Source organism: Bombina bombina, chromosome 7 (assembly GCF_027579735.1).
Source record: "Bombina bombina isolate aBomBom1 chromosome 7, aBomBom1.pri, whole genome shotgun sequence".
Lineage (NCBI taxonomy): Eukaryota > Metazoa > Chordata > Amphibia > Anura > Bombinatoridae > Bombina > Bombina bombina.
Window position 1 is genome coordinate 354,058,228 of NC_069505.1, and position 25,413 is coordinate 354,083,640.

Below are 25,413 nucleotides of genomic sequence, written 5' to 3' on the forward strand. Positions count from 1 at the left end.
CCATAATTGGCACATGATTTAAATTATAAATTTGATTTTTCAGATGCTAAAATCTTTGGCCAAGAATTAGATATTTGCCAAAAATTTTGCAGTTATATCTGAGCTGGAAATCACTACACAATTGGACATTTTTAATGTTGTTATTTTTTTTTTTAATATTGAGTTTTGAGACATCATACAGGCAAATTACACAAACAATTCCAATTATACATATATTGGCACGAAGGTAAAAAAAATATTACAATGCCTGCAATATCACTTTACAGTATATGTGATAAATACCGGAATAGAAACAACTCACTCAACAAATATTGCCTATTATGCATCTAGTAAACAAACCTCAGGTTTTAAAAGATAATTATTTATGATTAACCCCTGTCAACCATAGCCAACTAATAAGGAGATACCAGCTTCCCCAATGGTAAGTGACATTCACTCTTGGACTACCCACCACATTACTATTTCTTTCATGTAATTAGCAAGAGTCCATGAGCTAGTGACGTATGGGATATACATTCCTACCAGGAGGGGCAAAGTTTCCCAAACCTCAAAATGCCTATAAATACACCCCTCACCACACCCACAATTCAGTTTTACAAACTTTGCCTCCGATGGAGGTGGTGAAGTAAGTTTGTGCTAGATTCTACGTTGATATGCGCTCCGCAGCAAGTTGGAGCCCGGTTTTCCTCTCAGCGTGCAGTGAATGTCAGAGGGATGTGAGGAGAGTATTGCCTATTTGAATGCAGTGATCTCCTTCTACGGGGTCTATTTCATAGGTTCTCTGTTATCGGTCGTAGAGATTCATCTCTTACCTCCCTTTTCAGATCGACGATATACTCTTATATATACCATTACCTCTGCTGACTCTCGTTTCAGTACTGGTTTGGCTTTCTACAAACATGTAGATGAGTGTCCTGGGGTAAGTAAATCTTATTTTCTGTGACACTCTAAGCTATGGTTGGGCACTTTGTTTATAAAGTTCTAAATATATGTATTCAAACATTTATTTGCCTTGACTCAGAATGTTCAACTTTCCTTATTTTTCAGACAGTCAGTTTCATATTTGGGATTATGCATTTGAATTATTCATTTTTTCTTACCTTCAAAAATTTGACTCTTTTTTCCCTGTAGGCTGTTAGGCTCGCGGGGGCTGAAAATGCTTCATTTTATTGCGTCATTCTTGGCGCGGACTTTTTTGACGCAAAAAATTCTTTTAGTTTCCGGCGTCATACGTGTCGCCGGAAGTTGCGTCATTTTTTGACGTTATTTTGCGCCAAAAATGTTGGCGTTCCGGATGTGGCGTCATTTTTGGCGCCAAAAGCATTTAGGCGCCAAATAATGTGGGCGTCTTATTTGGCGCTAAAAAATATGGGCGTCGCTTTTGTCTCCAGATTATTTAAGTCTCATTTCTCATTGCTTCTGGTTGCTAGAAGCTTGTTCTTGGCATTTTATCCCATTCCTGAAACTGTCATTTAAGGAATTTGATCAATTTTGCTTTATATGTTGTTTTTTCTCTTACATATTGCAAGATGTCTCACGTTGCATCTGAGTCAGAAGATACTACAGGAAAATCGCTGTCTAGTGCTGGATCTACCAAAGCTAAGTGTATCTGCTGTAAACTTTTGGTAGCTATTCCTCCGGCTGTTGTTTGTATTAATTGTCATGACAAACTTGTTAATGCAGATAATATTTCCTTTAGTAAAGTACCATTGTCTGTTGCAGTTCCTTCAACATCTAAGGTGCAGAATGTTCCTGATAACATAAGAGATTTTGTTTCTGAATCCATCAAGAAGGCTATGTCTGTTATTTCTCCTTCTAGTAAACGTAAAAAATCTTTTAAAACTTCTCTCCCTACAGATGAATTTTTAAATGAACATCATCATTCTGATTCTGATGACTCTTCTGGTTCAGAGGATTCTGTTTCAGAGATTGATGCTGATAAATCTTCATATTTATTTAAAATGGAATTTATTCGTTCTTTACTTAAAGAAGTATTAATTGCTTTGGAAATAGAGGATTCTGGTCCTCTTGATACTAATTCTAAACGTTTAGATAAGGTATTTAAATCTCCTGTGGTTATTCCAGAAGTTTTTCCTGTTCCTAATGCTATTTCTGCAGTAATTTCCAAAGAATGGGATAAATTGGGTAATTCATTTACTCCTTCTAAACGTTTTAAGCAATTATATCCTGTACCGTCTGACAGGTTAGAATTTTGGGACAAAATCCCTAAAGTTGATGGGGCTATTTCTACCCTTGCTAAACGTACTACCATTCCTACGTCAGATGGTACTTCGTTTAAAGATCCTTTAGATAGGAAAATTGAATCCTTTCTAAGAAAAGCTTATCTGTGTTCAGGTAATCTTCTTAGACCTGCTATATCATTGGCTGATGTTGCTGCAGCTTCAACTTTTTGGTTGGAAACTTTAGCGCAACAAGTAACAAATCATGATTCTCATGATATTATTATTCTTCTTCAGCATGCTAATAATTTTATCTGTGATGCCATTTTTGATATTATCAGAGTTGATGTCAGGTTTATGTCTCTAGCTATTTTAGCTAGAAGAGCTTTATGGCTTAAGACTTGGAATGCTGATATGGCTTCTAAATCAACTCTACTTTCTATTTCTTTCCAGGGTAACAAATTATTTGGTTCTCAGTTGGATTCTATTATCTCAACTGTTACTGGTGGGAAAGGAACTTTTTTACCACAGGATAAAAAATCTAAAGGTAAAAACAGGGCTAATAATCGTTTTCGTTCCTTTCGTTTCAACAAAGAACAAAAGCCTGATCCTTCATCCTCAGGAGCAGTTTCAGTTTGGAAACCATCTCCAGTCTGGAATAAATCCAAGCCTGCTAGAAAGGCAAAGCCTGCTTCTAAGTCCACATGAAGGTGCCGCCCTCATTCCAGCTCAGCTGGTAGGGGGCAGGTTACGTTTTTTCAAAGAAATTTGGATCAATTCTGTTCACAATCTTTGGATTCAGAACATTGTTTCAGAAGTGTACAGAATTGGTTTCAAGATGAGACCTCCTGCAAAGAGATTTTTTTCTTTCCCGTGTCCCAGTAAATCCAGTGAAAGCTCAAGCATTTCTGAATTGTGTTTCAGATCTAGAGTTGGCTGGAGTAATTATGCCAGTTCCAGTTCCGGAACAGGGGATGGGGTTTTATTCAAATCCCTTCATTGTACCGAAGAAGGAGAATTCCTTCAGACCAGTTCTGGATCTAAAAATATTGAATCGTTATGTAAGGATACCAACGTTCAAGATGGTAACTGTAAGGACTATCTTGCCTTTTGTTCAGCAAGGGAATTATATGTCCACAATAGATTTACAGGATGCATATCTGCATATTCCGATTCATCCAGATCATTATCAGTTCCTGAGATTCTCTTTTCTGGACAAGCATTACCAGTTTGTGGCTCTACCGTTTGGCCTAGCTACAGCTCCAAGAATTTTTTCAAAGGTTCTCGGTGCCCTTCTGTCTGTAATCAGAGAACAGGGTATTGTGGTATTTCCTTATTTGGACGATATCTTGGTACTTGCTCAGTCTTTACATTTAGCAGAATCTCATACGAATCGACTTGTGTTGTTTCTTCAAGATCATGGTTGGAGGATCAATTTACCAAAAAGTTCTTTGATTCCTCAGACAAGGGTAACCTTTCTGGGTTTCCAGATAGATTCAGTGTCCATGACTCTGTCTTTAACAGACAAGAGACGTCTAAAATTGATTGCAGCTTGTCGAAACCTTCAGTCACAATCATTCCCTTCGGTAGCCTTATGCATGGAAATTCTAGGTCTTATGACTGCTGCATCGGACGCAATCCCCTTTGCTTGTTTTCACATGCGACCTCTTCAGCTCTGTATGCTGAATCAATGGTGCAAGGATTACACAAAGATATCTCAATTAATATCTTTAAAACCGATTATTCGACATTCTCTAACGTGGTGGACAGATCACCATCATTTAATTCAGGGGGCTTCTTTTGTGCTTCCGACCTGGACTGTAATTTTAACAGATGCAAGTCTCATAGGTTGGGGAGCTGTGTGGGGATCTCTGACGGCACAAGGAGTTTGGGAATCTCAGGAGGTGAGATTACCGATCAATATTTTGGAACTCCGTGCAATTTTCAGAGCTCTTCAGTTTTGGCCTCTTCTGAAGAGAGAATCGTTCATTTGTTTTCAGACAGACAATGTCACAACTGTGGCATACATCAATCATCAAGGAGGGACTCACAGTCCTCTGGCTATGAAAGAAGTATCTCGAATTTTGGTTTGGGCGGAATCCAGCTCCTGTCTAATCTCTGCGGTTCATATCCCAGGTATAGACAATTGGGAAGCGGATTATCTCAGTCGCCAAACGTTGCATCCGGGCGAATGGTCTCTTCACCCAGAGGTATTTCTTCAGATTGTTCAAATGTGGGAACTTCCAGAAATAGATCTGATGGCGTCTCATCTAAACAAGAAACTTCCCAGGTATCTATCCAGATCCCGGGATCCTCAGGCGGAGGCAGTGGATGCATTATCACTTCCTTGGAAGTATCATCCTGCCTATATCTTTCCGCCTCTAGTTCTTCTTCCAAGAGTAATCTCCAAGATTCTAAAGGAATGCTCGTTTGTTCTGCTGGTAGCTCCGGCATGGCCTCACAGGTTTTGGTATGCGGATCTTGTCCGGATGGCCTCTTGCCAACCGTGGACTCTTCCGTTAAGACCAGACCTTCTGTCTCAAGGTCCTTTTTTCCATCAGGATCTGAAATCCTTAAATTTAAAGGTATGGAGATTGAACGCTTGATTCTTGGTCAAAGAGGTTTCTCTGACTCTGTGATTAATACTATGTTACAGGCTCGTAAATCTGTATCTAGAGAGATATATTATAGAGTCTGGAAGACTTATATTTCTTGGTGTCTTTCTCATCATTTTTCTTGGCATTCTTTTAGAATACCGAGAATATTACAGTTTCTTCAGGATGGTTTAGATAAGGGTTTGTCCGCAAGTTCCTTGAAAGGACAAATCTCTGCTCTTTCTGTTCTTTTTCACAGAAAGATTGCTATTCTTCCTGATATTCATTGTTTTGTACAAGCTTTGGTTCGTATAAAGCCTGTCATTAAGTCAATTTCTCCTCCTTGGAGTTTGAATTTGGTTTTGGGGGCTCTTCAAGCTCCTCCATTTGAACCTATGCATTCATTGGACATTAAATTACTTTCTTGGAAAGTTTTGTTCCTTTTGGCCATCTCTTCTGCCAGAAGAGTTTCTGAATTATCTGCTCTTTCTTGTGAGTCTCCTTTTCTGATTTTTCATCAGGATAAGGCGGTGTTGCGAACTTCTTTTGAATTTTTACCTAAAGTTGTGAATTCCAACAACATTAGTAGAGAAATTGTGGTTCCTTCATTATGTCCTAATCCTAAGAATTCTAAGGAGAAATCGTTGCATTCTTTGGATGTTGTTAGAGCTTTGAAATATTATGTTGAAGCTACTAAATCTTTCCGAAAGACCTTCTAGTCTATTTGTTATCTTTTCCGGTTCTAGAAAAGGCCAGAAAGCTTCTGCCATTTCTTTGGCATCTTGGTTGAAATCTTTAATTCATCTTGCCTATGTTGAGTCGGGTAAAACTCCGCCTCAGAGGATTACAGCTCATTCTACTAGGTCAGTTTCTACTTCCTGGGCGTTTAGGAATGAAGCTTCGGTTGATCAGATTTGCAAAGCAGCAACTTGGTCCTCTTTGCATACTTTTACTAAATTCTACCATTTTGATGTATTTTCTTCTTCTGAAGCAGTTTTTGGTAGAAAAGTACTTCAGGCAGCGGTTTCAGTTTGAATCTTCTGCTTATGTTTTTCATTAAACTTTATTTTGGGTGTGGATTATTTTCAGCAGGAATTGGCTGTCTTTATTTTATCCCTCCCTCTCTAGTGACTCTTGTGTGGAAAGATCCACATCTTGGGTAATCATTATCCCATACGTCACTAGCTCATGGACTCTTGCTAATTACATGAAAGAAAACATAATTTATGTAAGAACTTACCTGATAAATTCATTTCTTTCATATTAGCAAGAGTCCATGAGGCCCGCCCTTTTTTGTGGTGGTTATGATTTTGTATAAAGCACAATTATTCCAATTCCTTATTTTATATGCTTTCGCACTTTTTTATCACCCCACTTCTTGGCTATTCGTTAAACTGAATTGTGGGTGTGGTGAGGGGTGTATTTATAGGCATTTTGAGGTTTGGGAAACGTTGTCCCTCCTGGTAGGAATGTATATCCCATACGTCACTAGCTCATGGACTCTTGCTAATATGAAAGAAATGAATTTATCAGGTAAGTTCTTACATAAATTATGTTATTATAACCTAAGGGGGGATTTCAGGGGAATTACACTATTAGGGCCACTCTTGTATAAAAAACACATGGTAAAAAAGCATAAACTAAATGAAAGTGCAGTCTATAAGCTGGATGGTTATAGGAGTAGGGGAAGCACAATAAACTATGAAATGGATATATATTCTCAAAGAGGAGCCTAGCTAACTGGATTGTATAGCTAGTTCTCTAATTAGGGTGTTTTCAAACCTCTCCTAAGGCCTCTTTAACAGGCCAGATTTTTAAAGATTACCTTGGGTAAGCAGGTTTGTAATTATATACAGGTGGCCCTCGGTTTACGCCGGTTCAATTTGCGGCGTTTCAGAATAACAACCTTTTTTTCAGTCATATGACTGCTATTGAAAAGCTTTGGAAAGCAATGCACTAATTAAAATAGCCAGTTGTTGGCGCTGTCCGCTTGTTTTGCAGCAAAGTTATGCAACTTAACAGCCTTAAATGGATCTGTGTACACAGATCAGACCAGATCTATTGAGCAAAATTTAGCAGGCACTTCCCTATTATCTTCCTGTCCAGCTGCTTGAGGTGAAGGTGCCTAACTGCTTATTAGTCACTGCAGATTGAAATGCATAGAATAGGTGCAGAACCAATATTATCTAACATGCTAACAATGCAGAGAACTGTTTGCAGAAAAATGCAAGTAAAAAAACGTTTTTGTTCATTAAACTTAGTTTGATAATGATGCAGTCTGTTGTGTTATTATTTTATTTGGTGCTGTTTAGCAAATGTTTTTGTTCATTAAACTTAGTTTGATGATGATACAATTTTAGGTTCATTAAACTTAGTTTGATGATGATACAATTTTAGGTTTATAAATTTAAAGTCTTCATTTCAAAGCTTTAAAAATAATGTATTAGGTGTTACTTATGACAATTTTGAGAGGGGCCTGGAACCTAACTCCCTCACTTCCCATTGACTTACATTATAAACTGGGTTTCAATTTACAACAGTTTCGATTTACAACCATTCCTCCCTTGACCTAACCCTGGCGTAAACTGAGGGCTACCTGTATATATGAAGGTCAAAACATGTCCGCAGTTCACAGCAAGTGATTGTGTGTTTTTCTGTCACGGATGGATGTTGTGGGTATTTTATACCGGAATCAATAAAATTTTGAATTTTTTAACTTATTGTTTTCCACACTCTGCCTTTATTTAAACAATTTATATATATATATATTAGCTGATTATTTCACCTTTGCTCCAGTTCAGATATCCTGAACATCTGGCCTGTTAGCGAGGACAGGTCTGAAATTAAATGACACATCAGCAGGACAAATAAGGGATATAATTTGAGAGCAACGTTCAAGCCCACAATGCCCTTAGCAACAATAGAGAACTATGAATAAGATACCTTACTGAGTGGTTAAATAAAGCTACCTATAAGTGAGTTTTGAGCATCTAAGTATTTAAACAAGTGGATAAATGGTAAGAACTATTTATCTCCTGGCAATGACGCAGTAAAGGTACCTATTTAAAGTACACAACTTCTAGATGACATTTTAGAACATAAATCAAATATGTTGTTGGGAAGCATAAGTCGGCATGCTCAACAAAAAGAGAGACAAGACGGGCGCCTTCTAGTGTAGCCAATATGGTAGATGGATATATAGATAGATGTGGGAAAAATGAATACTCACACTTCCCAAAGGCAAAGATAATGCCTAGGTACAGAGGCTGAGAACTCAGTGTCCCAGCAAACTGCACTTCAACGAAGGCTGCTCCTTTCGATACTAGGTATGGAACAAGGAATCTGAAAATAAGCAAATGAAAAGGGAGCCTCCTAGGCAGATAAACCAAATAATGTTGACCCAATGGTGCCCAATTAGGGGAAAAGATACTCACACTTTCAGAAGCACACACAATTGCTATTCATGCATGCAGGGCTATTATAGTGACCCTGCTCACTAAACATCCAGAGAGAAATACTGGTGCAGTACGAAAATGATATCAACTCCAAAAAATGCTCAATATATGTTTAAAAAGTATATATTTGTTTAAAAACAAAGTGAACAAATTATGGACGATGATTAAAAACAAAAGCACATAGAATGCAACGTGTTTCTCTGCGTCTACTGTGCCGTTTCCTCAGGCATAAAGTGCTAACAGCATATGGAGTCTTATTTAAACGGCAATAAACCAATCAGATACAAGTAGAGACATTAGCATACAGGTCTAAGTTAATCCTTAATTAGAACGACAACAGAGTCTTAAAAGGCACACATGAAACTTTAACCCCTTAATGACTGGACCATTTTTCAATTTTCTTACGCTTAATGACAATGGCTATTTTTAAATTTCTGCAGTGTTTGTGTTTAGCTGTAATTTTCCTCTTACTCATTTACTGTACCCACACATATTATATACCGTTTTTCTCGCCATTAAATGGACTTTCTAAGGATACCATTATTTTCATCATATCTTATAATTTACTATAATTTTTTTTATAAAATATGAGAAAACATTTAAAAAAAAAAAACACTTTTTCTAACTTTGACCCTCAAAATCTGTTACACATATACAACCACCAAAAAGCACCCATTATAAATAGTTTCTAAATTTTTTCCTGAGTTTAGAAATACCCAATGTTTACATGTTCTTTGCTTTTTTTGCAAGTTATAGGGCAAAAAATACAAGTAGCACTTTGCTATTTCCAAACCACTTTTTTTCAAAATTAGCGCTAGTTACATTGTAACACTGATATCTGTCAGGAATACCTGAATATCCCTTGACATGTATATATTTTTATTTAGAAGACATCCCAAAGTATTGATCTAGGCCAATTTTGGTATATTTCATGCCACCATTTCACCGCCAAATGCGATCAAATAAAAAAAATTGTTGACTTTTTCACAAATTTTTTCACAAACTTTAGGTTTCTCGCTGAATTTATTTACAAACAACTTGTGCAATTATGGCATAAATGGTTGTAAATGCTTCTCTGGGATCCCCTTTGTTCAGAAATAGCAGACATATATGGCTTTGGCGTTGCTTTTTGGTAATTAGAAGGCCGCTAAATGACGCTGCACACCACACTTGTAATATTCCCAGCAGTTAAGGGGTTAATTAGGTAACTTGTAGGGTTAATTTTTAGCTTTAGTGTAGAGATCAGCCTCCCACCTGACACATCCCACCCCCTGATCCCCTCCCCTGACCTACCTCAAACAGCTCTCTTCCCTCCCCACCTCACAATTGTCACCGCCATCTTAAGTACTGGCAGAAAGTCTGCCAGTACTGAAACAAAAATAATTTATTATTTTTTTTAATTTTTTTTCATGCAGTCTGCATCCCCCCTTACCCCAAAACCTCCCTGATCCCCCCATACATCTCTCTAACCCTCCCCCTCTACCTATTTGCCGCCATCTTGGGTACTGGCAGCTGTCTGCCAGTACCCAATTTGCCCCCCAAAATAGTTTTTTTTAACTTTTTAATATGAAAAATTTGTTTTCTGTAGTGTAGCTGCCCCCCCTAAATAATCTACATCCCTCCCCCTCCCAGATCCCTTACTAAACAATGGATATCCCCCTGCATCGTTTGTTTTTTTATTTCCAAGCATATTTTGCGCGCGCACACACCCCACCGCCCCCCCCGACGGCAGCCGCCTCCCACAGCCGCAACCGCCGATATGTACAGAATCGATCAGGGTTAAACAAGCAAGGAGCCTTTTGCTACCGGTGCTCCCAGAAGCTACTCCCACCCACCAACGAATTTGTGATCTCCAATGGCTGATGCAGAGAGGGCCACAGAGTGGCCCTTTCAGCTTCGGTGGGTGAAATAAGGGATTGCAGTGATGCCTCAATAATTAATGCCTCAACAGAGGACGTACCAGGTACGTCAATTGTCATTAAGGGGAGTTTTTTCTATGACGTACCTGGTACGTCCTCTGTCATTAAGGGGTTAAAGTATCAAAATAGTAACTATTTGTGTCCACATGTAACTTTATTCTGCCTCATAAAATAAAGAATCTAACCGGAAACAGAAATTTTATAATGAAAGAATGATGGGTTACCGTCTACAATGGTGTTTATGCCCCGCTGTTTTGTTTGCAAACAGCACGACCACAATATTATATAATATCATAGAGGATACTAAAATAAATCAATACACAGACAACTGGCGGATAATAACCTCTTTTATCATCTCAATCACAGAGTAATATTAATGCAGTTTCACTAAACAAAATATCTTTGTTTCTAAAACTAACACATGGGACAAATAAACATTGCCACATTTATAAAATAAAATCCTTCTAGAGCCCTCATCAGCTCCCACTCACTGCAGCAAAACTTTAGGTGTTATCTAGTCTTCTGTCAGAAAATGAATAAACATAATTTAGCAAGCCTATCTTAAGAGAGAAAGTTAGCACATATACGAACAAACATTTTAACCTAGCCTGCATGAGAAGGAAATATAACGGATATCTCTAAACCAGCGTTGCAAAGGCCAGAAATCACATATGAACATATGTAGCATCAATAGTTTGTCTTTAACCGCTTATAGGAAAGTTGAGGGAATGCCACTTCCCACCACCTGTACCCATAAAATGGAGAGTCGTCCAAACCCCAGTTATCCAGCAATTGGCAGGGGTGGTACTGGTATAAGTCCCTCAGGAGAGAGCATGAATATGATGATCTGTAGGGCAAATAATCAAGGCATCTCTTCAAGGCATTCACCCACCCTCCTCTACAGCTTGTAAGCCCAAGCCATGTGTTTGCCACAAAATGTCTTAGTGAATTTTACAGAATGGCTGTGACGCCTCTAGTCCTTCTTTGATCCTCTGGGGCCCCAGAAAGATCTTTATTTTGCTGAAGGACTTCTCAACCACTTCTCATCAAATACACCCCAGCCTTCCTCCTCACATAAGATTCAGTGCAGGGCTTGGCTTGCTCTTCTCTGCTCCCACTGCACCTTGCATCCATGGCGCTGATCTCAGGCTCTCCATCTGTCACTATCTCCAATTGTTTTCATTCCTTTTATCAGAATAGAGAACAGAAAACTGCTCTCTCCCCTAAAGCCTCTGGCTCTAATTGGAGGCTATCTCCAAATTGGAATAAATCCAAACCATATAAGAAACCAAATTTGGACCCTAAGTCTGCATGGAGGTGCTGCCTCCAATCCAGTTCTTCTGGTGGGGGCACACTAAAACTGTTTCAAGATTTTTTGGCAGACTCTGCCCAAAATCAGTGGATTCTGAATATTATTTCTCAGAGCTATCAAATTGGATTCAAAATAAGACCTCCCATGGGAAGAGTCTTTCTCACCAATGTACCAAAAAAATCAGTAAAGGCCCAAGCATTTCTGAAACGTGTTTGAGCTCTAGAACTCTTGGGGGTTATTGTCCCAGTTTCTCTATAGGAACAAGGATTGGGGTTTTATTCAAAGCTCTTCATTGTTCCAAAGTGGGAAAATTCGTTCAGACCAATTTTGGATCTGAAAACTTTAAATCGATTTGTAAGAGTCCCAACTTTCAAGATGGTGACTATAAGGACTAGTCTGCCTTTTGTTCAGCAAGGTCACTTTATGTCCACAATAGACTTACAGGATGCTTACCTACACATCCCAATCCACCTTGATCATTATTGATTTCTGAGATTCCTCTTTCTAGACAAGCATTACCAATTTATCGCTCTTCCATTTGGCCTAGCAACAGCTCTGATAATATTCTCAAAGGTTCTTGGTGCCCTTCTATCTGTAATCAAAAAGCAGGGAATTGTGGTGTTTCCTTATTTGGACGATATCTTAACACTAGCTCAATCTTTTCATTTAGCAGAATCTAACACAAAACAACTTTTGTCATTTCTGTAAAGATATGGTTGGAGGATCAATTTACCAAAGAGTTTCTTTATTCCTCAGACAGAGGTCACCTTTTTAGGTTTACAGATAGATTCTGTGTCCATGACTCTATCGCTAACAGAAAAGAGACAATTGAAATTGGTTTCAGCTTGTCAAAACCTTCAGTCTCTCTCATTCCCTTCAGTGGCTATGTGCATGGAAGTTTTAGGTCTTATGATTGCAGCATCGGACACATTCCTCTTTGCTTGTTTTCATATGAGACCTCTACAGCTTTGCATGTTGCACCAATGGTGCAGGGATTACTCTCAGATATCACAACTGATCTTTTTAAATCCCAACACACAACACTCTTTGACTTAGTGGTTAAACACCACTTTATTATTCAAGGGGCCTCTTTTGTTCGTCCTACCTGGTATGTAAATTACCACAGATGCAAGTCACAGGTTGGGGAGCTGTCTGGGGGTCTCTGACAGCACAAGGAGTTTGGAATCCTCAAGAGGCGAGGTTACCAATCAATATTTTTTAAAAACTGTGCTCTTTTAAAGCTCTTCAGGCTTGGCCTCTATTGAAGAGGTAACCTTACATTCATTTCAAACAGACAATATCACTACAGTGGCATATGTCAATCATCAAGTGGGAACTCACAGTCTAGCTAGCCATGAAAGAAGTATCTTGCATAGTTTCTTGGACGGAATCCAATTCCTGTCTAATCACGGCGATTCTTATTCCCAATTGGGAAGCGGATTATCTCAGCCAACAATCTCTACATCTGGGTGAGTGGTCTCTTCACCCAGATGTATTCTATAGAATTGTACAGATGTGGGGCTATCAAGAGTTAGATATGATGGCCTCTTGTCTGAAAAAAAAACTTCCCAGGTATCTTTCCAGGTCCAGGGATACTCAGGTGGAAATTATCTATGCTCTAGCAGTATCCTGGTCTTACCAGCCTGCTTACATTTTTCCCCCTCTGTTTCTACTTCCAAGAGTGATCACAAAGATCATAATGGAACAATCTTATGTGTTTCTGATAGCACCAGTGTGGCCTCACAGGATTTGATATGCGAACCTTGTCTGAATGTCCAGTTGCCAGCCTTGGCCTCTTCCTCTAAGACTAAACCTCCTGTCTCGATTCCCGTTCTTCCATCCAGATCTCAAATCTATAAATTTGATGGCATGGTAATTGAACGTTTAGTCCTCAGTCATAGAGGTTTCTCTGACTCTGTGATTAACAATATGATTCAGGCTCATAAGCCTGCTTCAAGGAAAATATACCACAAGGTTTGGGAAACCTATATTTCATGGTGTTCTAAACATGATTATTCTTGGCATTCTTTTCAGATTCCTAGGATTCTCCAGTTCCTTCAGGATGGTTTGGATAAAGGTTTGTCTGCCAATACCTTCAAAGGACAAATCTCTGCTCTTTCTGTTTTATTTCACATAAAAATTGCTAATCTTCCTGATATTCACTGTTTTGTACAAGCTTCAATTTGAATAAAACCTGTTATTAAATCTATTTCTCCTCCTCGGAGTCTTTATTTGGTATTAAATATTTTGCAGGCTCCTCCTTTTGAGCATATGCATTCTTTGCACATAAAACTTCTTTCCTGGAAAGTGCTAGAAGAGTTTCTGAAGTGTCTGCTCTCTCTTGTGAGTCTCCTCATCTGATTTTTCATCAAGATTAAGCTGTTTTGCGGACTGCTTTAACATTTTTGCCTAAAGTTGGGAAATGATTGTACCTTCCTTATGTCCTAATCCTAAGAATTCTATTGAAAAATCTTTACACTCTTTGGATGTCGTTAGAGCTTTGAACTACTATGTAGATGCTACTAAGGATTTCAGACAGACTTCTCTAGTCTATTTGTTCTTTTTTTCAGGTTCTAGAAAAATCAGAAAGCTTCTACCGTTTCTTTAGCATCTTAGTTGAAACTTTAGATTCACAAAGCTTATTTGGAGGCGGGCCAGTTTCCACCTCAGAGAATTACAACTCATTCTACAAGATCAGTCGCCACATCTTGGGATTTCAAGAATGAAGCTTCAGTTGATCAAATCTGCAAAGTGGTTACTTGGTCTTATTTGCATACCTTTACTAAATTTTACTATTTTGATGTTTTTGCTTCTTCGGAAACAGTATTTGGTAGAAAGGTTCTTCAGGCAACTGTCTCAGTTTGATTCTAGTGCCTATGATTTAAGTTTATTAAATTTTAAAGAAACTTAATTATTTTTAATTAATTTCACAGCGGAAATGGCTGTTTTTATTTTATCCCTCCCTTTATTGTTATTCTTGGAGTTCCACATCTTGGGTATTATATCCTATCAGTAAAAAGCTTGTGAACTCTTGCCACCTATATAAAGAAAACATAATTTATGTAGGAACTTACCTGATAAATTAATTTCTTTCATGGTAGCGAGAGTCCACGAGGCCCACCCATTTTTTTTGTGTGTGGTTTTGACTTTTTTGTATAAAACACATGTTTTTTCCTGATCCTTTATATGCTCTTTTTTAACCTCACCAACTTGGCTATACCTTAAACTGAGGTATGTGTGAGGTGGGATGCGTATTTATAGGCATTTGATGTTTGGGAAACTTTGCCCCCTCCTGCTAGGAATGTATATCCCATCAGTAACAAGCTTGTGGACTCTCGCCACCATGAAATAAATTAATTTATCAGGTAAGTTTGTACGTATAGTTTGTACATATATTAGGGTTTTGTACCTTAGGATCTATGTATCTCATTAACATACAGTAAAACTGTTGATTTCTCTCTATTTTGGCAAGTTTTTGAGAATTAGAGAGAGAGAGCAATATTTGCATTTTTAGTATCTTGTAAGGGACCTGGAAATGCTGGAGGATAATTTTAGATAATTTAATCTGAGCAGAGAGCTTAAAAAAAATCAGGCTCTCTGTGGCTGTACGTATGAGAAGGTGTTACAGAAGCATTAATAACCTCTCAAAGAAGCACTTTTGTAAACATATATGCACGTTGTAAAAAAAGCTTCTAATTGATTTATTTTTTTTATAATTGTATTATTTTTTTAATAAATATCTAAGGTAGAGTTTTTCCAAATGCAGTCTTTATGACTCACTAACAGGCCATGTTTCCAGGATATCTGCAATATAGTGCAGGTGATAGAATTATTTGGGGTCTTTGCAGATCATGGGGCCTGGAGAAGGAAAACCATGGTAATAATAGACTGTCCGTGTTTGTAAGATTAGAAAAGCAATATGTATATGTACATAAAACATTTTTTCTTTTGTTTTGCAGAATTCTCAAATTTTTGGAATCCACCTATGTCCCCCCTACATATATTATGGAAATGGAAAAAGTAGCTAAACAGGGAGATACAATTTTGGTGTCTGGGACTAAGACTGGAAGCTCTAAACTCAAAGCTAAAATATTAGAATCTGTTTATGAGGTATGTCTGTGATTCAATTCAAAACTGTGAATGTTGTTTTTTTTATATATAGTTTAAAGGGACACTCAAGTCAAAATTAAGCTTTCATGATACAGATAGAGCATGCATTTTTAAACAACTTTCTAATTTTACATCCATTAACAAAATGTGCACAGTCTTTTTATGTTTACACTTTGAGTCACCAGCTTCTACTGAGCATGTGCAAGTATTCACAGTATATACGTATATGCATTTGTATTTGGCTGATGGCTGTCACATGATACAGGAGGAGTGGAAATATACATAGTAACATAGTAGATGAGGTTGAAAAAAGACTGAAGTTCATCGAGTTCAACCTATACAAATATACAGGAAAATACTTACAAAAAGATCCAGTAAAATTTGAATAATCCCACTAAAAGGTGACCAGTTTAATCCAAGCAATCATATCCATGAATTCTGTTTCTAGACAGAAATATATCCAAACAATTTTTAAATGTATCTATGGTATTAGCATTCACTACCTCCTTTGGTAATGAGTTCCACAATGTTATTGCTAAAACAACAATAGAAAAGAAAAAAAGGACGCCTCCTAGTGCAGATAATCCAAAAATGATATGACCCCAAGAAAGCAATCCCCGCAAATGTCAAGGGTACGCACATTCAGATAAGCATTTAACAAGTGCCAAACATACAGGCTGGACTATTAGTAGTGGCCCAGCTCACTACAAAGAACTGAAGTGATGAAGTTGGTTAGCGCTTGGCTAAAAATGACTCCAATAAAGACTCCAGAATATTGCTGCTTATTATATATAAAAAGTTATATTTAAAATACCAGATAAACAAGTAAAATACTACAATAACGTAGCACCAAACTGCAACACGTTTTCTTGGTGACCTCTGGCCGTTTCCTCAGGCATATGATATATAGATAGATATGCCTGAGGAAACGGTGCAGAGGTCGCCGAGAAACGCGTTGTAGTTTCGCTAAGTCTTGTCCCATTTAAATAATACATTGCCTGCTTATTTTTACTTCCAAAACGTAGAACCTTGCATTTTCCCGTATTAAATCTCATTTTCCATTTACCGGCCCATACTTCTAATTTTTGCAGATCCCTTTGTAACGAAAGTTCATCCTGCTCTGACCTAACTTAACTTAATATCATCTGCAAAAATAGAGATGTCGCTATTTAATACTTGCTCCAAGTCATTTAGAAAAATATTAAAGATAACAGGGCCCAGTACTGATCCCTGGGGGACTCCAACTTTAAAATTTGTTTGAAAAAAACTACTACTTTCTTTCATGTAATTGGCAAGAGTCCATGAGCTAGTGACATATGGGATATACAATCCTACCAGGAGGGGCAAAGTTTCCCAAACCTCAAAATGCCTATAAATACACCCCTCACCACACCCACAATTTAGTTTTACAAACTTTGCCTCCTATGGAGGTGGTGAAGTAAGTTTGTGCTAAGATTTCTACGTTGATATGCGCTTCTCAGCATTGTTGAAGCCTGATTCCTCTCAAAGTACAGCGAATGTCAGAGGGACGTAAAGGGAGTATCACCTATTGAATACGATGATTTCCCTAACGGGGGTCTTTTTCATGGGTTCTCTGTTATCGGTCGTAGAGATTAATCTCCTACCTCCCTTTTCAGATCGACGATATACTCTCAAATTTACCATTACCTCTACTAAAGAACAGTTTTAGTACTGGTTTGGCTATCTGCTTGTCAGGAATCTAGCTCACAGTTCAATGTCCCTTTAACGTCTGCAATAACCTTTCCCTCTGCCTATTTAAGGCTCCTCCTTGCTAAGCTCATTGCTTAGTATTGCAGTTCTGAAGTTGTTCAATTCTGTGAGCCTTTGCATGGAAACTACATACAAGGATTTCTACTTGGTCCTGTTTCTATCTACCAGCTTCTGGATTTAATATCCTTTTATCCTAAATGATAACCGTTTGTACCTTAACCTGTAATCTCTGCTCAACCGTTATTACTTTGTCTAGGTCATACGATTTTGTTGCTCCGTTCCCTGCATATCTCTTTAAGCCTCCCGCTCTCCATACCTGCTTCCTCCTCTGCTCTACACTGCAACGCGGTGACGTCATCGCCGGCTGCGACTCACTCTGCATCTCGCCGGAGGCCTGAAGCCTACTAGCACTCCGGAGTTTCCTTTTGCTTCCTACGTTCCCATTCAGTACACAATGTCTAGGAGTTCGTGAGTAATTATTAGTTAATTTCATGAATTCTATTTCCCTGCCTTCTTTTTTGCCGCAATGAGACTTTATTTCTTCTTAATCCGCTTATAGAGTTTTATTTTTGTTTTGCTCTGTATTCATATTTCCACAGTGATCCTCTGAGTATGTCTTGGTTTATATTACTGCTACTATACACTCAGTTATGAATCTCTGTATCTCAGGACAGATTAACATCTACCCCTGCTGCTATTATTTTTTCCATCACAGTGTCAACCCTGATACATGTGGCAGCCATAGGGTGTATGTGTAATTCCTACCTGTATATTAATCATTGCATAGTGATTGCCAGTTTATCATTGTTGCCAAGGTTTATTCATATGTTATCCAAACTTATCACACATGCAAAACAAACTATTGCCTACAGTCATTCTCCCAGCAGTTGTGGTCCTTAACTTTTTATCTATTATTAAAAGATAGGGAAACTTGTTTTCAGCAAACCCTGACACTGCTATATGTGGATGGGTGTCTTTTGGTAAGTATGTTTTCATTTACTTAAGACACTCTCAGCTATGGTTTGGCACTTTATGCAAATTATATAAAGTTCTAAATATATGTATTGTACTTATATTTGCCATAAGTCAGGTTCATGTATTTCCTTCTGCAGACTGTCAGTTTCATATTTGGGAATATAAACACTTTAAGAAATTTATTTCTTACCTGGGGTTTAGTGTTTTTCAATTTGACTACTTTTGCATTTGCGGGTATTAGGCCCACGGGTGCGTCAAATGTTAGCCTTTATTGCGTCATTTTTGGCGCGGGAAATTACGTTTTTGATGCAACTTCGTCATTTCCGGCATCATACGTGACGTTGAGACCTTTCACACAGCGGCGTCAGTGACGCAAGTGTGTAATTTCCGGTCATTTTTGGCGCCAAAAAAGTTTACGTTACGTTGTGCATCATACTTGGCGCCAATCTTTCTTCATTATTTCAATACCCCATTGTTGTTTGCCTCCTGCTTTCTTTTCTATCAAGAGGCCTATGCTTTTGCATTTTTTCCCATTCCTGAAACTGTCATTTGAGGAAATAGATAATTTTGCTTTATATGTTGTATTTTCTTTTACATTGAGCAAGATGTCCCAATCCGATCCTGTCTCTGAAGTTTCTGCTGGAACATTGCTGCCTGACATGGGTTCTACAAAAGCTAAGTGCATTTGTTGTAAAATTGTAGAAATTATTCCACCGAATGTCATTTGTAATAGTTGTCATGATAAACTTTTACATGCAGATAGTGTTTCTATCAGTAAAAGTACATTGCCAGTTGCAGTTCCTTCAACTTCTAATGTGCATGATATACCTGTAAATTTTAAAGAATTTGTTTCTGAATCTATTATGAAGGCTTTGTCTGCATTTCCACCTTCTAATAAACGTAAAAGGTCTTTTAAAACTTCTCATTTAGCTGATGAAATATCAAATGAACAACAACATAATAATTCATCCTCTTCTGATGAGGATCTATCTGAAACAGAAGATCCTTCCTCAGATATTGACACTGACAAATCTACTTATTTATTTAAAATAGAGTATATGCGTTCTTTATTAAAAGAAGTGTTAATTACTTTGGATATTGAGGTAACCAGTCCTATTGACGTTCAGTCTTATAAACGTTTAAATGCTGTTTTTAAACCTCCTGTGGTTTCTCCAGGTGTTTTTCCCATTCCTGAGGCTATTTCTGATATGATTTCTAGGGAATGGAATAAGCCAGGTACTTCCTTTATTCCTTCTTCAAGGTTTAAGAGATTGTATCCTTTACCAGCAAAATCTATAGAGTTTTGGGAAAAAATCCCCAAAGTTGATGGGGCTATTTCTACTCTTGCTAAACGTACCATTATTCCTATGGAAGATAGCACTTCCTTTAAGGATCCTTTAGATAGGAAACTTGAATCTTATCTAAGGAAGGCCTATTTATATTCAGGTCATCTTCTCAGACCTACTATTTCTTTGGGTGATGTTGCGGCTGCATCAACTTTCTGGTGGAAAAATTTAGCGCAACATGAATTGGATTCTGACATATCTAGCATTGTTCGCCTACTGCAACATGCTAATCATTTTATTTGTGATGCCATTTTTGATATTATCAAAATTGATGTTAGATCCATGTCTTTAGCTGTATTAGCTAGAAGAGCTTTGTGGCTTAAATCTTGGAATGCTGATATGACATCTAAATCTAGATTACTATCTCTTTCTTTCCAAGGTAATAATTTATTTGGTTCTCAGTTGGATTCTATTATTTCAACTATCACTGAAGGAAAAGGAGTTTTTTTGCCTCAGGATAAAAAACCTAAGGGTAAATCTAAGGCTTCTAACCGTTTTCGTTCCTTTCGTCAGAATAAGGAACAAAAACTCAATCCTCCTCCCAAGGAATCTGCTTCCAGTTGGAAGCCTTCCTCAAATTGGAATAAATCCAAGCCATTTAGGAAACCAAAGTCTGCCCCTAAGTCCGCATGAAGGTGCGGCCCTCATTCCAGCTCAGCTGGTAGGGGGCAGATTAAGGTTTTTCAAGGATTTTTGGATAAAATCTGTCCAAAATCATTGGATTCAGAGCATTGTCTCTCAAGGGTATCGAATAGGATTCAAAGTAAGACCTCCTGTGAGAAGATTTTTTCTCTCACACATTCCTGTAAATCCAGTAAAAGCTCAGGCTTTTCTGAAGTGTGTTTCAGACCTGGAGTCTTCAGGGGTAATCATGCCAGTTCCTCCTCAGGAACAAGGTTTGGGGTTTTATTCAAACCTATTCATTGTACCAAAGAAAGAAAATTTGTTCAGACCAGTTCTGGATCTGAAAATTTTGAATCGTTATGTAAGAGTACCAACTTTCAAGATGGTGACTATAAGGACTATTCTGCCTTTTGTTCAGCAAGGACATTATATGTCCACAGTAGACTTGCAGGATGCATACCTTCAGATTCCGATTCATCCAGAACACTATCAGTTTCTGAAATTCTCTTTTCTAGACAGGCATTACCAATTTGTTGCTCTTCCATTTGGCCTAGCAACAGCTCCAAGAATCTTTTTATTTTAAAATACTTTTTATTGAATATTTTTGTAATATACATACAAAGAAAGAAGTACTTTTATCATGACATTCTCATCCCTTCTGGCATATAGGTATTCGGGGCCAATCAACCGTCCTTATGCCCAACTGTATACCTTACCACAAAACAGAGTGCAAATCTCTAGCTTGGGCTAACATTCCTTAGTAAATTTTCCCTTTGATCTTAATCCATCTTATATAACCAAAAAGATGGGTCACGTAATTGTGGGATGAGTAGTATTCGTTGCAAACATAATAAAGTCAATTAGTAAAGTACTAGATGTAAACAAACCAAACAATTCAAACAATTTCTCCCTCCATTCAGATATAAAACAGTGTCTCTTTTTAAGAATAGTATAGTACCTGAGGATTGGAGACACTTCTTCCCATGGCGCACTCCCGTCAACCCCATATCAGCTCATGTGAGTTTCAGACTCTAGATTTCTGTTCCTGTCTACCTATCCAATATAGCCATACTTTTTGTACTGTTTCCGTATTGTTTAGAATTCCTGCTGCTTCCTCGTACATGGTGTAGGTAAATTGTATTTTATTATATATTTCTGTCCATGTTGGTGCACCTACCTTCCAGTATCTTGCGATACATATTCTTGTGATTGTGCATAGAATTCTAATGAAGGTGTTCAGGTGTCTGTGGTAAGTCTCTATGGGTTCATGTAGTAGTGCTTGTTGTATGGTGAGGGTCAACTCCTCATCTATCAACTGGCCTATAAACGAAGATAGTTTATTCCATATTTCTTGCACAGTTATGCAATCCCACCACATGTGTCTGTATGTGCCTTTTTGTCCACATCCTCTGTAGCACAAGTTACTCCCCTGGGACTTGAAGTGTGCCGACCTAACTGGGGTCAAATACCACCTGAAGGCTGTTTTTAGTGTGTTCTCTTTTAAGTCAACGCTTAGTAACCCCTTATCTCCCGATTGAAAAATTAACTCCCACTCCTGTTTGTGTTTTACTATATCCAGCTCCTTCTCCCATGCTAGCATTACTTGTGTTTTTGGTTCAGAAGGGGGGGATTGGATAGATACATATAGCTTGGATATTGAGCGTTTGAGTCTATGTGGGCAAACACTAGAAATTTCTAACGGAGTGGATACCTTACTAGGTGCATTTTTGAGGAACTCTCGGAGAGAAGATTGTAGATGTAAATAAATGAACCATTGTAGCTTGAGGGGGGCGATCTTCTCTTGTAGGTGAGAGAAAGGTATCAGTGTGTTCTTCTCTATAATGTCCGCTACCCTGTAGAGACCTTTGTTTTCCCATTTTTCTAGATGTTTATGTGTATCTCCCTGCAATAGGTATCTAATTGGCATTAGCAATGAGTTTTTAGGGAAGATGTCCTCTCTTTTCCTAGTTGTTGACCATACTTTAATGGTAAGGTTTCTTGTATGTGAATCTGAATGATAGCTATCAACCTTATTCTGTTGTGTGGCCCACAGAATGGAGTCTGGGTATGACCTCCCCTCTAATTCCGCTTCTAGGTTAATCCAAACAGCTTCTCCCTCTCTTTTCAGTATCATTGCATCTTGTGCTAATCTCGCTGCTCTATAGTAGTCCATTAAATTAGGTCCCCCGACCCCTCCTAGTGATCTATGCCTATGTATTAGGTGTCTAGAAATTCTTGCCATTTTAGTACCTCTTATGAAGGCTGAGAGATCTGTCTGTAGTCTTTCGATGTCTGCATTGACAATCTTTATTGGTAGCGCTCTAAATAGGTAGAGCAATCGGGGTAATATGGTCATTTTGACGGCAGCCAGTCTACCCATCCAAGAGAAGTTATATTTACGCCATTTTGCTATATCTTGTCTGATTTTTTGAAACAGAGGTAGGTAGTTGTATTTATATAGGTGTTGTGTTTGTTGTGAAAGATGAATCCCTAGGTACTTAAGTGTGTGCTTAACCCATCGAAAATCAAAGTTTAGCTCCAGTAGCTTTTTAGTCTGGTGAGGAATAGCAATGGGGAGGACCTCACATTTGTCCGAATTCATTTTGTAACCTGAGATGGTCGAAAAGGATGTTAAAACTGCATATAGGTTGGGTAGGGAGATGAGAGGTTTTGTAATGGTCAATAGGATGTCGTCTGCGAATAGGGTCAGTTTGTATTCTGATTGTGCTATCTTAACTCCCTCTATGTCTGGGTGCGTTCTAATTCTTGCTGCCAGAGGTTCAATACAAAGCTCGAAAGCAGGGGTGATAGGGGGCACCCCTGCCTCGTGCCATTAAGTATGGGGAATATAGCAGATCTATATCCTCCCGCAGTCACCTGAGCTTGGGGTTGTGAGTAGATAGCCTGGATAGCTGTCATGAAGGTGCCCTCAAAGCCCATTCTCAGTAAAACCTTGGTCATATATTGCCAGTCAATCCTGTCGAACGCCTTCTCCGCATCCAGAGATAATAGCAGAGAAGGCGTCCTCTGTCTTTCTAGATGGTAAATAATATTAGTAATTCTGCGTAGGTTATCTGGGGCTTCCCTATCATTCACGAATCCTACCTGGTCTGGGTGGACCAAACTGGGGAGAATCTCCTTAAGGCGATTCGCTAAAATCTTAGTAAACAGTTTCAGATCCTGATTTATCAATGAGATTGGGCGATAGTTCTTACATCTTTTGTGATCTCTTTCGGGTTTGGGGATCACCACTATTTTGGCTAGGAGCAGCTCACTCGGGATAGAATTCCCTTCTAATATATAGTTACAGAATTTGGTTAGGTGTGGTATTAAAGTGCCGCGGAACAGTTTATAATATTCTCCCGTGAAACCATCGGGGCCTGCTGCTTTACCAGGCTTAAGGTCTTTTACTGCTTTCACCACTTCTAGGGCAGTTATTGGGGCATTTAGGGTATCCTTTTGTTCTTTAGTAAGAACTTTTAATGGGCTGTTTGCTAAGAATGCATCAGTGTGTTTATCTGTCTCCGTGTTATGTAAGACTTTTTTCCCATCATACAATTTGCTATAGAAGGTGGCGAATGTGTCAACTATATCTTGTGGGTTCGAAGTCAGTATTCCCTGTTCCGTTTCTATCGCAGGAATGAATGTAGCTTTGCCTCTTTCCCTAATCTTGTGTGCCATAAATTTATCTGGTTTGTTGGCATAGATGAAATAATGTGCCTTTCATTTTTGGATTGCTCTTGCAGCTTGGGAGTTTAAAATTTTTGCTAGCATAGTTTTCTTGGTTTGGAGGGTCTGCAATGTTGTCTTTTTCCCTGTTAATTTATGTTGTCTTTCTAAAGTTTCTATCTCTTTTTGTAATTGTTCTAATAGATGCCTATTTTGGTGATTTAGTCTGGCTTTCTCTTGTATCAGTTGTCCTCTGACCACTGCCTTGTGTGCTGCCCATGTGTTTATAGGGTTATTTGTGGTGTCTATATTTATTCCCCAGTACTCCACCAGCGACTGCAGAACTTTGTCATATCTCTGCGGGTTTTTCATAAGAGTCGGGTCAAAAGTCCACGATCTTTTTCTATTGCTATCTATCATCCCACTTAACTCTAATAATAGAATAGAGTGGTCCGACCAAACACATGTGTGAATAGTTGAGTTCTGCAGCAACGGGTGGAGCGCCTGGCTAACATAGATGTAATCCAATCGTGTATAGGTTTTATGAGCCGTGGAGAAAAAAGTGGTGTCATTTGTTGCTCCGTATAGCGTGTGCCAAGAGTCCATCAGGGAGTGTGGTGTAAGAGAATCTTGTATCGATTTAACTAATCTATTGTGTCTGTGTTGTTTGTTGGATAAGGGAATATGTTTAGTTCCCACTAGTGGGGCCATAGATATATTAAAATCCCCCGCTAGTATAATTTTAGTTTGGGACCATTGAGTTAAGAGATTGGAAACGTGCCTGAAGAAATCATGTTGGTTTTCGTTGGGGGCGTAAATATTACATAATGTAATTTCAGTACCTAGCATCTTTCCTCTGACTATAAGGTATCGGCCCTCCGGGTCTACCGAGATGCTTTCGAGGGTAAAGTCAATAGAGGAATGTATAAGGATTGAAACTCCTCTTTTTTTTGCGGCTGCAGTGGCATGAAAGTGGGTGCAGAAATGTTTTGACCAGTATTTTGGGATATTGGTTTTGAGGAAGTGTGTTTCCTGAAGAAACAAGATATTGGCCTTTAGGCGTGTATATTGGGACATAGCTACCTTTCTTTTGGTATCAGTGTTGAGCCCTCTGACATTGTGTGAAACTATATGTATATTAGTAGGCATTATGAATTTCCCTGTCCCCTATCTGCGCCCTGAAAGTGTCATGCGTGTCCGTGATTACCTTCAGATGTAAAGTCTTACTTGCAGTGATGTCTTGTTTCGGAGCTTGGGGTCCACAGGAGTGCGCCATGGAGGTGTCACTAGAAGGAGAAAAAACAACAAGGGGGGGAGACAAGTCTCATTATTGGGGGTAATAACTAAAACTTTATCCCTAACTTTGGGATTGAACATTTGATATAAATAACTGGTTAACTGGTGTGAGTTCCCTGTTTATCCCTTGATTAAAGGGAAGGGCTGGGAGGGCCCATCTAGACATATCAGCTTTATCATATCAGTTAAAGAGAAGAGAGGG

At 38.5% G+C, this 25,413-nt stretch overlaps 1 protein-coding gene across 1 annotated transcript in view; it reads left to right on the forward strand.

Moving 5' to 3' along the window:
- NUP210 (nucleoporin 210) overlaps positions 1-25,413 on the forward strand; it is a 1,597,588-nt gene that overhangs the window by 69,867 nt on the left and 1,502,308 nt on the right. Inside the window, 1 exon segment of the mRNA XM_053721041.1 lies at positions 15,420-15,570. Within this exon segment, the coding sequence (XP_053577016.1) occupies positions 15,420-15,570 (151 nt within the window).